At 43.4% G+C, this 14,104-nt stretch overlaps 1 protein-coding gene across 1 annotated transcript in view; it reads right to left on the bottom strand.

Moving 5' to 3' along the window:
* Positions 1–14,104, bottom strand: part of COL4A6 (collagen type IV alpha 6 chain) — a 320,692-nt gene that overhangs the window by 67,495 nt on the left and 239,093 nt on the right. Inside the window, exons 4-5 of the mRNA XM_081565867.1 lie at positions 4,532–4,666; positions 3,144–3,188 (exon numbers count right to left, since the gene is read on the bottom strand). Coding sequence (XP_081421993.1) covers positions 3,144–3,188; positions 4,532–4,666 — 180 coding nt within the window. The remainder of the gene's footprint in view (positions 1–3,143; positions 3,189–4,531; positions 4,667–14,104) is intronic.

Here is a 14,104-nt window from a genome sequence, read left to right as displayed (position 1 = left end):
AGCAAGGAGATCAAACCAGTCAATCCTAAAGGAAATCAATATTTCCTGAATATTCATTAGAAGGACTGACACTGAAGCTGAAGCTCCAATATTTTGGCTACCTGATGCAAAGAACTGACTTATTGGAAAAGACCCTGTTGCTGGGAAAGATAGAAGGCAGGAGAAGGGGATGACAGGATGAGATGGTTGGATGGAATCACCAACTCAGTGTACATGAGTTGAACAAACTCCAGGAGATGGTCAACACCATGGAAGCCAGGCGTGCAGCAGTCCATGGAGTCTCCTAGAGTCAAACACGATGGAACAACTGAACGATAACAACAATCACCCATTGGTTCCCTCAAGATACATACACTGAGTGGAGATGCTGGTTGATGTGGTCTTAGAACATAGCCATGAGAAAATACCAGGGGAAGTCATAAGAGGGTAACCAACCCCATCTACTTCTTACTTCTCCAATGGCCTATTTCTGGGATTTTGCAGACTCTGCAGTTGAATAAAAGGCCAAAATCTGATGGCTGATTTGTTGATATGTGTAACAAATACAGGGCAAGTGAGTCTTCTATTTGCCAAAGCCACAAATGTACACTAGATCTGGGGATAAAAATGAATCAGATGATAATATCTCCGAGGGCAGAGTCAGATGCCTTTTTTTGTATTCCCATAGTAGAGTGCTACCACATTGCAGGTACTCAAGAAAAATGCCTGTAGATTGGCACAAAGGAATTTGAACTTCCTTACCTGATATTAGATGACTATGTAGTATAACACAAGAAGCTGTTAAGTCAAGACTTAACTAAACTGTTTTGATATGATTCAAAAGAACCCCTTAGAGGCTGTTAGAAAGATAAAAGCAGGCTCTAGGACTTTCCTCAAATGGAGGAGCTCCTCATTTTTTTTGTGTGCTACATGCTGAGCTTCCCCACAAGATTTGGTTCTTAAGGTTGAAAACCACTACTAGAGGCAAATACAGTCCAGGTTAAAGATTAAATATATAGAGAAGCACTGAAGAGTATAACTAAAAAGTGATAGTACCAAGTTCCAAATACTGTATTTTAAAAGCTGGAGAAATGTTACCATGCAATATCCAGTGGCAGGATAAGTAGGGATATTGAGTAAAAATGGAGAAACTCAATAAAAAAGGGGGAGGATTGGGCTGGATGGAATGGGAAAAGGACATGTCTCCAAGCTCCAGACTCCCCACTTATCTCCAGAAAAACCAGGTCCTCAGGATGAAGGGAAGAGGTTGTCTCCAAGTGATCTTTGGAGTAGCCAGTTTGTAAAAACCATCAGCAAAATGAAAAGACAACCTACTGAATGGGAGAAGATATTTGCAAAAAATATGACTGATAGGGGGTTAATATCCAACACATATAAATAGGTCATAAAACTCAATATGAAAGAAACAAACAACCCAATTAAAAGATGGGAAGCAATGGGATGACCCAGAGGGATGAGATGGGGAGGGAGGTGGGAGCGGGGTTCAGTATAGGGAACACATGTAAACCCATGGCTGATTCATATCAATGTATGGCAAAAACCACTACAATACTGTAAAGTAATTAGCCTCCAACTAAAATAAATAAATTAATTTAAAAAACATATAATGCATACAAAAAAAAAGATGGGCAGAAGAACTGAATAGATACTTTTCTAAAGAAGAAATGAAGATGGCCAGCAGGCACATGAAAATATGCTCAGCATCACTAATCATCAAGAAATGCAAATAAAAACCACATTGAGGTATGACCTCACACCTATCAGAATGGCTATTCTCAAAAGGAACACAAATAACAAATGTTGGCAAGGATGTGGAGAAAAGGGAACCCTCCTGCACTGTTAGTAGGAATGTAAAGTGATGCAGTCACTGGTGAAAAAAGTATGAAAGTTTCTCAAAAAAATAAAAATAGAACTACCATATGATTCAGCAATTCCATTCCTGGGTATATATATGAAAAAACCACCAATTCAAACAGATATACATACCCCAATGTTCATAGCAGCATTATTTACAATTCTCAAGGTATAGAAGCAACCTGAGTATTGGATAAATGGATAAAGAAGATGTGAGAGAGATCTATATATATAAAAGGAACACTACTCAGCTATACAAAAGACTGAAATTTTGCCATTTGCAGCAACATGGATGGACTTGGAGGTCATTATGCTAAGTGAAATAAGTCAGAAAGAGAAAGCAAAATACTCTATGATGTCAATCATATGTGGAATCTAAAAAATACAACAAACTAGTGAATATAACAGAAAAAGCAGTAGATTCTCAGACATAGAGAACAACTAGTGGTTATTAGTGTGTGGGGAGGGGCACTATTTTTTAGGGGTTGGGAGGGTGGGAGGTACAAACTATTGGGTGTCAGATAGGCTTGCGGACATATCATACAACCTGGGGAATATAACCGGTATTTTGTAATAACTACAAAGGGAAAGCAACATTTAAAATTTGTACTTAGAAGTCCAAAAATCTAAAGGGAAATTCACTTGGGAATAAGGCTGAAGAGAACAAATTATTGAAATTAAATGTATTAAGGTATCAGTAAGTATTTTTCTATTTAATTTCATGTACCTTCTCAATTTTCTGATAATGAGGATATATGTGTTCTCATGTGGCACTGTCTTCACACTTCAGAACCAGTCCCTCATCCCCAGTGAAACCTGCCCTCAACCTAGAAGACCCAACTCCTTTTGTATAAGATATTGATGGTTGTTTATGCCTGCACATATCTCTGCATCCCCAACTATATGATTTAGCGCTCCTCATAACAGAATCCCGAGGAAAGTGTGGGTGAGCACTGCTCTTCAAACCTTACCACGCACATCTCAACACTTAGCCCTGAGCATGCACGCCTGAGACAGGATGTGGTTAAGACCGAAGTACTTGAGCTATGAGGCAGAAACTAGAAGTTGTATTAAACTTGCCTCTGTGGAATGGATAAACAACAAGGTATAGCCCAGGGGAACTATATTCTATATTTTGTGATAAGCCATCATGGAAAAGAACATGAAAAAGAATATATACACATGTATAACCGAGTCACTCTGCTGTGTAGCAGAAGTGAACACAATCTTGTAAATCAAATCTACTTCAATAAAATAAAATTTCAAAATGCTTCTATGAACACACTCACCGGAATTCCATTGATGCCAAGAAAGCCAGGAACACCCATGGGACCCTAAAAAAAAAGGAGTAGGAATGTAAGAGATGGTCCAACTGATCTCCATTAGATGAGGTAGGTTTGTTCATGTAGTTAATGACCTAAGTTGTTAAGAAGTGTTTTGTATCCTCCCCCCACACACACACATCACATCACCTTGCTCTCTACTACACTTCCAAGTGTTCACTAGCCTTTACCTAAGGTCTCGGGAAGTTCTTGTCTTAGACCATGTGGTGTCAGACCTAAAAATAAGGCTCAGTATTACATGGTGCCTTGACATCTGGGAAGGCTGCATGCAGGCTTCCTAAGTCTTTGCAACCCTCGCCTGCCAAGTTCCTCTGTCCATGGGATTCTCCAGGCAAGAACACTGGAGTGCGTTGTCATTCCCTCCTCCAGGGGATCTTCCCGACACAGGGATCAAACCCATGTCTCTATGTCTCCTACATTGGCAGGGAGGTTCTTCACCACTAGTGCCACCTGGGAAGCCCTGGGAAAACTGGGAGTGCCTCAAATGGCATTTTGCTCCTGACGAGATCTCTCAGGCAAGAAACTCTCCTTATCAAATATACCAGGCACAGTTCCTGCTTGTTCTGAGTTGTAGGTTGCAGTTCCCTGCTGGCCCAATGAATTATTCAAACAAGCCAGTCATATCGTCCTTCAGGAACCTAGGGACACTCATCCTCTTGACATGGCAGAGTTTGCCTCCCACATCCCTTCTGGTTTATTTTGTACCAGAGCGCAAGCACTGTGTGGCCCTGCACGGTGTGTGATGTCCTCTTTCACTGTGCTGTGAGTGTATGTGACTTATAAACATATTGTTGATCTCTTCTGTCCTGTGCCAGGTGTTGCATGCTTGGCCATCTGCAGAACCCTAGGGTAGGAATCCTGCTCTCAGCAATGCAGTAAATAGGAGGTGATTAACTGCTAACCTCAGACAGCCAGCTGCCATGACATGACCAATCTCCTTTCTTGCATCACTTTCCCTATATTTGTGGCCCAGCTGGTTTCCAAGCATTCTGACCCCTGGCGTCCCATTCCCCTTGTTTGGATTCCTCTGCTGCCCTGTTGATTGGCCTTCTGACCCACCTCCAGCTAAAACCCTCTGGACTTTTCCACCACGGTCATCCCACTTGTCTAGCAAATAGCTGATACCTGGACTTTCTGACTTGCTGGCTATGGGATTCCCTCCAGAAATGGGAGCATATCACCGTGCTTGCCTATTATTAAAGTTTGTAGCCTGGCACCAAAGTATGTGCAATTAGTCTTCTTTTCATGAATAAACAGAGCTGAGGTTTAGAACGTTTCACCTTCACACCCATAGCCCATGAGTCAAAGGAAAACTCCAGGTTTGGTGCTCTTACCTTATCGCCTTTTGGTCCATATGGTCCCAGCGGGCCCGGGGAGCCCCTTTCTCCTTTCAACCCTGATAAACCACTAAGGCCAGGAAGTCCTTGAGGACCTGTTGGACCTTGAATTCCAGTTGGTCCTGGTCTCCCCTGAGATGGACAGAAGGGGTACAATTAGTCAACAGAGGAGTTACCATCCCCACTTCCCATTTTCCCATGCACAAAGAACACTGTCATCACTTCACTGAATAATTTTGGCTTAGAGGCCTATGAAGCATGCCAAAGTTCCAGACACGGATCAGAAAAGGCTATTTTAGGGGTTGCTAAGCTTATTTGGATAGAACATATTTTATAAGCACATTTAATAAGATTCATGTGCACCAAGATCCTTCAACTTTGTACTTCTTAGGAGATTAGTTATTCAGGCTGGATAATATTGTCCTCTTCCTAGTTAATGCCAGGTCATCCATCAGACTGTCAAAAGAGCAAATGAACAGAACTCTGGAGAGCATTGGGACGTTTTCGAACTCACATCCAAATGGCCAACATGCTTGAGCTGAAGTTCAGATATGGCTGTGCCCATAGAACACTGCCTTGGGGGGGCCAGCGAAGAGAACCCAGAAACCCCCGGCTGACCAACCTGCCAGCTCACCTTTGTCAGCCGTTCCCAGAACTCCAGGACTGCAACTGGAAACAGACACCCACAGCGAACACACACATTGTTTATCTGTCCCCTCTGTGTCTCTCTTCTTCCCTTTACTACCCCTGCCATCTGTACAGTGTTGAATGTGTAAAATCAAAGAAGGCTGAGAATATCCATTAAGTATCAATTATGATACCAAGAGGGAGCAGCCTGAGGATTTTGAATGCCCTACTTATAAAGCGTCTGTAACAATTGAGTCTGAGAGTGCAGGCTGACATTTTCAAGCTGATTGAGATGCAGAATTAACCCCAGTGGGTGCAACACAGGTGGTGGGCTAGGCTACCATTTAGAACAAATCCCAGCAGGGACTGAATTTTCTTGGCATAAAAATGAAAACCATTAGTAATATGCATTAACTCTGAGAGAAAACAACATCATATCAGGTAGAAAGCCCATTTTCATAAATGCTTCCCATCTCCGCCCCTCAGCCCCTTTACTTACTGTCTGCAATTTCCTACAGTCCTGTGAAAAACTGAGAAAAGTCCATTAAATGTGCTCTTTACTTTTGAAAGGTTTACTTTTGAAAGGGCTGAAAGAGGACAGAAGCTTTATGCAGTGATTAGAGTCACGTACTGGTCACACAAGTGGCCGCCAGCTGTGTGCAGACTTTGGACTAAAATTTCCAAAGTCTATCAGGCCGACAAAGACCTGGGACTCTTGGTAAGAAGTAAAAGATGCTCTTCCCCAGGCGATGTAATTCTCTGGGTGTACCACCTACCACGCAATCTTTCCAACACAAACCTACAGAGGATGCCAGGATGCCAGGCTGCAGAGCACTTAACTTGGGCTTATTTCTGGAAATGATGGGATGGGAGTTGAACTTTTACTTTCTATACTCTTACCTCCTGCTGCTGAACTTTTGTTTATGGTGGTTCTCTTATTACTCTTAAAATTTTTCACTACACATATACAACTAAAAAGTAATAGAACACTTTAAAAAATAGTGCTGGGTTTCTGTTGAGGATTAACAAAGTCTAAAATGTGGGCCTAGCTTTCAAGACTAATGTACACAAAACTATAGCAAACAGTTCAAGTCCGGAATGCAGCGTAAGTGCTGCAAGAACACAAAGGCAGGGTTGACCATGGAGGGTTTGTGGAATGCTTACATTCTGTCCATGATGGGGTGGGGGGGGTGGGGGCAGTCACTGGCCCCACTGGAAAGGCTGAGTGGGCCCCAACTGAAGTAGGCCTGGAAAGCAAGGCAGGGAAGTGGAAGACTTGATGTGACAGGAAATAGGGAACCCTTAGAGGTTTGGGGAGGGGGTGGGTGGGAGGAAGGCAGTTTCAGTGTTGAAACTCATCAATGAGTGTTTAGGAGAACGTGTGTGTGTGTGTGTGTGAGAGAGAGAGAGAGAGAGCATGAAGCCAGGGCAGTCTGCCTGAGGCTGGAACAAGGACAGATAAGAACCAGCTGTTGGGGGAAGAAAGGACTGGTTGGTGGGAGGGTGAGGGGCAAGACAGGCTTACCGAGACCATGTTATTACTAGCAAAGGAGATGCATGCAATCAGGGTACTGAATGCTTGACCCAAATCTGAGCCCTGCCCAAAGCTTTCACTCATCAAGGGATAGGAGGTGAGAGCCTGATAAACTGTTGAGCTGCTACCAAGAGAGCAGACTGTGGCATGGCCCAATTCCCATCTTGCTCATGGCACTAGAGCCCAAGCGGTGCCTGGTTGTGCACACATAGGCTAGCACATGCCAGCCCTGGTCCCTTGCCTTGGTGAGTGCACGCTCAGCGAGAATAAGCAAAGAGACATAAGAGTGAGGCAATTCTCGGGCTGGACTTAACAGGAAATCTGATTCCATCCAGAAAAGGCTGGGTTCCATGGCCCGCTCCCTTTCTCTTGGCTGGCAGTGTGTGTGTTGAATCTACCACAGTCACATAGCTGACTCCTCCGTTCCAGCCAGAGAGCTTAAAGTGGGGCTCTTAAAGGGCTCATGGATTCTTTGAGTTTGAATTTTTTTCAAAAGGGGCATTTGAAATGGTATGGAAGGTGTATTTCTGAGCTGGTCCTGAGTTTCAGAAACTCTCAGATGGAAGCAGGGCCTGGGGGATGACTTGACACCTCTGAGGCGCTGCTGGCCCAGAACTGCCTCTTTAGGGTGGTGCCAGGGCCCCTGGAGCCTGAAGTTCTAAGGATATGAGACAAAGAGCCTTACCATCCACTGAGGTCCTTTCTTTCATACAGTGGCACAGAGCACCATGAACAGAGGAAGATGGCAAAGAAAAAGAAAAATGAAGACATGTCTTACGTGGGCCGTTTTGTCAGCCATCTGTAGCTATGCTTACTCTGTGAGTATAGATGTATGATCTTTCCCTTGTCTCCAGTGTTTAGGCTTTCTGTCACCATGCCCAGTGTACTGCTGATGCTTAATACTAAATCAATGATGGGTTTTTTGGTTGGTTTGCCTTACTCCAAAGAAGCTATCGGTGGCACTTTTCACAATGGCCAGCAGAGGGCAGTGTGAGAACATAGAGGCTTCAGATAAACAGGTGGATGTGTAGACCTCTCCCACCACAGAGAAAAAGAAATCATACCAGTGTCAGAGAAGTCACAGAATATTCAAGCAGGAAGGGCCCTTTAGAGACCATTTCATCCAGGGTCTATTTTATACATGGGGGAAAAAGGAGGCTGAGAGAATGGGAAGGAGTTGTTTAGGTCACGTAGCTAGTGAGAAACGGCATGGGACTCAAACTAGACCACCTGCTGCCAGTGTGTGGCTCTCTTCCTGTTTTCCAGTGGCAGATGTCCTGGGGGGGGTCGTTGAGGCTGCCCCCCTAACCCCGAGCCCGCCCCTGGGACTATCCCAATCACTAGGCTGCAGTAGCCAGATGCTCACACCTCATTTCTCTCTTCCTAACTGATCATTTCACAGAACCAATCTGAAATACCATCACTGTTTGGATTGCTAGCAGAATTTCAATGGGCTTGGACCAATGCCTTGCCCTGATACATGTCATATATTTTGGCAGATAGACCCAGACATGGCAGAAGGGACTCTTCCAAGTCTTTCCAACCAGCTCTCTTGCCTCCATCTGCTCCGGATTTTAAATAAGCACATCAGGGGCAAATTCTCAAGAGAGTGGCCTGGGACTTGTGCGTAAGGCAAGGAACTACAGCTCGGGGCTGGCTTCCTCCTGCTGATCACAGTGGGTTGGGGTCAGTGGGTAGTTTAATTTCACCTTTGATCAGACCACACCCAAGCCCCAGCCCTAGATAACTGGGGTAGCTGACCCCCAAATGGGTTTGCATATAAAGAGGTACACACGTGCAGAAATAGCATCTTGGAACATTACAAGCACATGCCTCTGGCCAGGTGGAACTGTAAAACTAAGAGGAGGGTGACTTTTCATTCCAAGGCCCATTTCTGCCTTTTCATCTCTCCCTCAAGGTTCTAGTGTCCTTCTCCCATAAAATTAAAATTTGTTCCTAAGGAAGAATCTGAAACGCATTCCCACGGAGGCATAAATGACTGACAACAACTTAGAGCTTTACTTCTCCTCAGGGGTTTTGTATTTTAATGGAGAGCAAAGCGTTAAGCTAGGGGATACAAATTATATTTATGAAGCACAGAAGGGAAAGGGGGTATGCACATGCTTTCTTAAGGCTCCGGCTATACTGCTGGAAGGGGTGCAGAGCTGTTAGGTGGTATCATGGTTCAGGCTCTGGTGTCAGACAGACCTGGAGTCAGATCTTACTGCCATTTAATAGCTCTGTGACCTTGGGCAAGTGATTTAACCACTCTGAGTCCCTAAGGGCTCCAAGCTCTAGTGTAGGGTTATGGGGAGCATGTGAGTCAGTGAATGTAACACATGTGGTAGATAGTGTGAACATATGAACGTGTCCATTTCCTTTCTTCTTTAAGGCATGTTTATGGCAAAAGGAGATGTTATAATTGGGTTCTTAAAACTCTTTCTCTTAAGTATAAGTGGGAGATGCACTGACATTATTTAGAAACTCTCTGTGGGACAGAAATGTGTTCCAGGAATGAATGGGCACTCCATATCTGGGAGAATATTTCCCCTCTTAGTACTGATGACCTGGTTCTCTTGGGCACTCAGGTCTTCAATGTCTGCTCATTCTCCTTGTAGACCTCATCCACAAGCTAATGACTCCCCAACCTGAACCTCCAGACCAGAGTTCTCTTCTCAATGTGCCAGATCCTTATAGCCAATGACTTACCAGACTTGTCCACCTGGATATTCCAACTCAAATTCAACATGACTAAAGCTGAACCCATCATCTTTTCCCAACTTCATTCCCCAAAACAGCTCCTTCCTCCTGAGTTAATGGAACTAACTCTGTAAATGGCAGCCCATCTACAAAGTTGATAAAGCTAGAAACCCAAGGGCCCCCCATGACCTCTCTCCCTTATCTTCTACATCCAATTCACTGGCAAGGACTGTCAATTCCATCTCTAAAATATAAGTGAAATCTGTTCATTTTTGTCTGCTTTGATGGTCTTAGTTCAGGACTTCCTCATCTCTCCCCTAGAGTGTTGTTACAGCCTCCCAATTGGTCTGCCATCTTCTAATCTAACTTTATTCTCTCCTGGAATTCTGCCTCAGGGTCTTTGTACATATCTTTGTTCTCCTGGTTAGCTCCTATTTATCATTCAGGCTCCAATCGAGACATTAGCTTTTCCAAGGAACCTACCATGATTACCCTTCCTCCACAGAATGGACTAGGTGGCCTGTTTTGGATGGAAGATGAGGCATTCACATTTGGAGAGGTGAGGATTAAGATACCTAGGGACTGTCTCAGGAGATGTTCAGAACTTACTTCTGCCTCTAAACTGGAAGGGCCGAGAGGTATCTTTGTCCTGGTATCTCTGGGAGATTCAGTGTCTGGTATACAGTAGACCCTCAAAACATAATTGTGTGGAAAAAGCACAACTGTGGAATGAATGAAAATAAAGAATTAAATGTTCACTTGGGAATCTTTGAGAAGGCCACTTCCAAGTCTTATTAGGAGCAAAATGAGATTAAAAGACTTTGCTGCCAACCTCCAAAATCCCTGGTGGCCTTTGGGAAAAGGGTAGCAGAAATTCCTGACCTCCAGCCTAGGGACCATGTGGCTTGAATTCTACAACTTTTCCTTATGTTTCAACTGGAATTCCCATGTCAGCTACGAGGCCAGGGCAGAGGGGGTGCAAGAACTTAACAGACTCTGGCCTAAGGAGATGGACTCTCCTTCCTAGCCACAAAATATGTGGTAAGAAGGAAACCATCGATGATATCCCCCAAAAGCAGATTACTTAAGAACCTTCAGAACATGCTTCCTTTCACCATTCCTTTGGAGCATCACAATACACCTGTGACAGAGGTGGCAGGCACCAAGCTGGAAAAGCAATTAGTCAATGAGGCTTGCTAAGTTCACACAGCTATGCAGTAGCAGAGGGAATATCAGGGCCTCCCCATCAACTCTATGCTCATTCTATTGCAACAAACAGAAATAGCCACCCAGAGAGCCCCAAAGTCCACTCTTTGAGTAACAGCACTAATGGGGCTTCCCTGGTAGCTCAGCTGGTAAAGAATCCACCTGCAATGCAGGAGACCCTGGTTCAAATCCTGGGTTGGGAATTTCCTCCAGAGAAGGGATAGGCTACCCACTCCAGTATTCTTGGGCTTCCCTGGTGGCTCAGATGGTAAAGAATCCACCTGCAATGCGGGAGACCTGGGTTCAATCCCTGGGTTGGGAAGATCCCCTGGATGAGGGCATGGCAACCCACTCCAGCATTCTTGCCTGGAGAATCCCCATGGACTGAGGTGCCTGGTGGGCTGCAGTCCATGGGGTCTCAAGAGTTGGACACGACTGAGTCAATAAGCACAGCATACAGCACAGCAGGACTAATGGGCTAGTGTTGTCTGCAGAAGTAAATGAGGGAGAAAAAACACCAGTAGGTGAAGAATAGATCTAAAGTATCGCAGATAAAGACATATACAGATATCCATTTGATGACCCAGGAAGCCCTGGTTCAGCTTGATAATATTAGCATCATCTACACTTTGCTAGCATGAGCAGTGACCCTTCCCATCTTCCAAAAAAAAAAAAAAAAGGTGCTTGGTGTCTACCAAAGAATGAACTCCCCAAATTCTCAGTGTTCTGCCTAGCTGAGAAGCAGTATCAGAGTCTCACCCTCAACACCCAGATGAAAACACATTTACTTTCTACCTCTGAGGTGTTTGAAGCAGCCAGCCCAGGCATGAAGACATGCATCTACATGTTTTGTTTGCAAAGACACACACACCCATCTCATTGGCTGCTGTCAGCATGTTGAAATTTTTGGAAAGACACCTCCCAGAGCACTAAAGTTAACTCTTGCTGGGCAATATTCTGCATCCCTCCCTTCTATCTGTTTATTCACATTTCTCTTCTAAAAGATAAAAATCTTCTTTTAACCAGGCACATACTAAGTGCCCTCTCATTTAACCTGCCTCCTTTAATCCTCTTAATAGCTCTAACAGGCAGATATTAGCTGCCTCTTACAGATGAGGAAACTGAAATTCAGAAAGGGTAAGGAATTTGCTTGAGAGCACCCAGTAAGCAACTAGTGAAACCAATTTTGGTGATATCAAATCCTCTGCTGCTGCTACCTAGCTTATATTGCCTCTCTGAATAGAATAAAGCTCTGAAAGTAGAAACACAAACCCACTTGAAGAGGGGCAGTAAGAGCTACTCTGGGCAGAAAATATTTCTCTTTTCATTGGTACTGGGACAAGTTATCTCAATTTGCCCAGTCTTTTCACTGGAACAGGTACTATTTAATAGAAACTCAACAGAATTAATAAATTAGGTGATAAAATGCACTTTAAGGAATAGCACACCTTACACCTTAAAAAGATGGAAGATTATCTCTTGTTTCACAATTGAAGTGGCCTTGTTGATTGGTCTGTCGACAATGGAGATTTTTCTAGGTTCTTGTAGACAAATTCTGATGTGCTATGAGTCCCTAATGCTAGCTTATTCAGTTAGGCATGGACAGGGAAATACAGGCAGAGTATACTAATTTGATCATTGTGGTGAGCAGAAATTGGTGATTTTGCTTTAAACATGTTGTATTTTTCCTTGCCCTTGTAGAATGCTAATAATTGTTAAAATAGGATGAAGCAGAGATGTCTGCTAGAGAGAGGCAAATAAGTTGATGAAAAAGTTTCAGGTCTCCCCTTTCTCTATAACATATTCCTAAAGCCACATCAGAAACCAGAGAACGCTTTTCTTTTGTGATAATAATATAATTGGGATGGTCAAGAACCCCCAAATCCAATGGAAATATGACCAACAGTTGGCCACAAAAATTAAAAAAAACAACCAAACACCTCTGTAACCATTACAAATGGTTGAATGAGCCCCCATAACCCTTCAAATATACATGCAGATTATACAAAGAGCCCTACCGTATGATAAAGTATGTGTTGAGTTTTCAGACCGCATGAGAAAATAGATACAGCTCTATCTACTTAGGATGAATTTAACCTAAAACTAGTACCTGTGTTGGAAAAATCTGAAATACTTAATTAAGCATAATTTAGTTTTCCTTCTTAGAAATTGAAGGGCAACTTGTGTATGATTTGATGGCACAAGTCTCTTAAGAAAGCCTTCTAGTAAACAGAAAATTCAGCTACTTAAAGCATAATCATAAGATTAAGGTTTTATTCCCTGCTCTCACTTTCTAACTGTATGACCTTGAGAAAGTCAATTCATCTCTCAGCCTTAGTTTTCTCATCAGCAAAATGGGCCTATTATTTGCCCTACCTATTTCTTGAATTGCTTTGAGCATCAGTTGACACAATGTATGTGAAAATTGGCTGAGGGTTCATTCCATTGACTAAGCTTTGTTTTGGGGGAAAAAAACCCTAGTAACCAGACTCCCAGTTTTCAAAAATCCCTGTTTGCTGGGCTCATAGTGCAGTAAGCTCTTAAAGAAATAAAAGCTCACAAGGAGGAGATTTCAGTAGGAAAAAAGTAGAATGAAACAAGGAGCAGAATGTAAAGCTGTGAAAGGTAGGAGCAAAATGACTGTCCAGCACAGGGCTGTCATTATAGTGTAGAAAGGATGTGAACCTACCCTATTATCCTATTATTGTAGTTGAAAAATATGTGGTTTGTTTTAAAAGACATGGTTTAATTACAACCTGGAGCTAATCTTTTTCTTTTTTTTTTTCTAGCAAAACATAGCCATGGTTTTATAATTAAAAAATCAAAGTGAAACAGGCCTTGCCAGAAATTCACTTTATAGCAATTTTTCTGTAGTGTATCTAGTCCATTAGAAAAGGGATACTTGTGGCATTTTTCTCTGACATAGTAAATTATCCATCATTGATATACTGTACAACCTTTGGTCCAATACTGAGCTGGTATGAGCGGACTGCTTCTGGATCAATGTTGGTTTCCCCAAGCCTATAGTGAGAAGTCATCAAGTTTTGGGAGCAAACGGTAACAGGGAGGAACCAATGACAGCTCCTTAAACAGAAGGAGAAAATGGAGGATAGGATCAAAGGAATCTCCTGCTAAGACCCCCTTGCCAAAGAACTCAGGGAGCTCAGAAAGGGGAGGAGAGGGCAGGGGAGGGAGAGGAACAGCTTACCCACACAGTCTCCATGCTGCTTTCCTGTGAGCCCACACCCCTGCATTCATTTAGAACCAGAGGAGCATTCATTTCTACACGCATGCAGATAAAAAGGTGTTCCAACCCCAGTACACATGCCCACAGGCACAGGAGTCTGCTAAAATGGTAGGACTTGCTGGTACTCTGGCATAGCCTACCCTGCACCTCTCAGTCAGTCATGGATTTGAATTCAAGAAGATGCAATGTCTTACAGCTCCCCCTGCCAGCTGTATGCAATAGTTCTTGTGAACAAGCCCAGACATGCACAGGCCAA

The sequence above is a fragment of the Giraffa tippelskirchi genome, chromosome X, assembly GCF_054371585.1.
Source record: "Giraffa tippelskirchi isolate mGirTip1 chromosome X, T2T-mGirTip1v1.2.pri, whole genome shotgun sequence".
In the NCBI taxonomy this organism is placed as follows: Eukaryota; Metazoa; Chordata; class Mammalia; order Artiodactyla; family Giraffidae; genus Giraffa; species Giraffa tippelskirchi.
The sequence above is the reverse complement of the archived record's forward strand: the minus strand, read 5'-3'. Positions and strand labels throughout refer to the sequence as shown.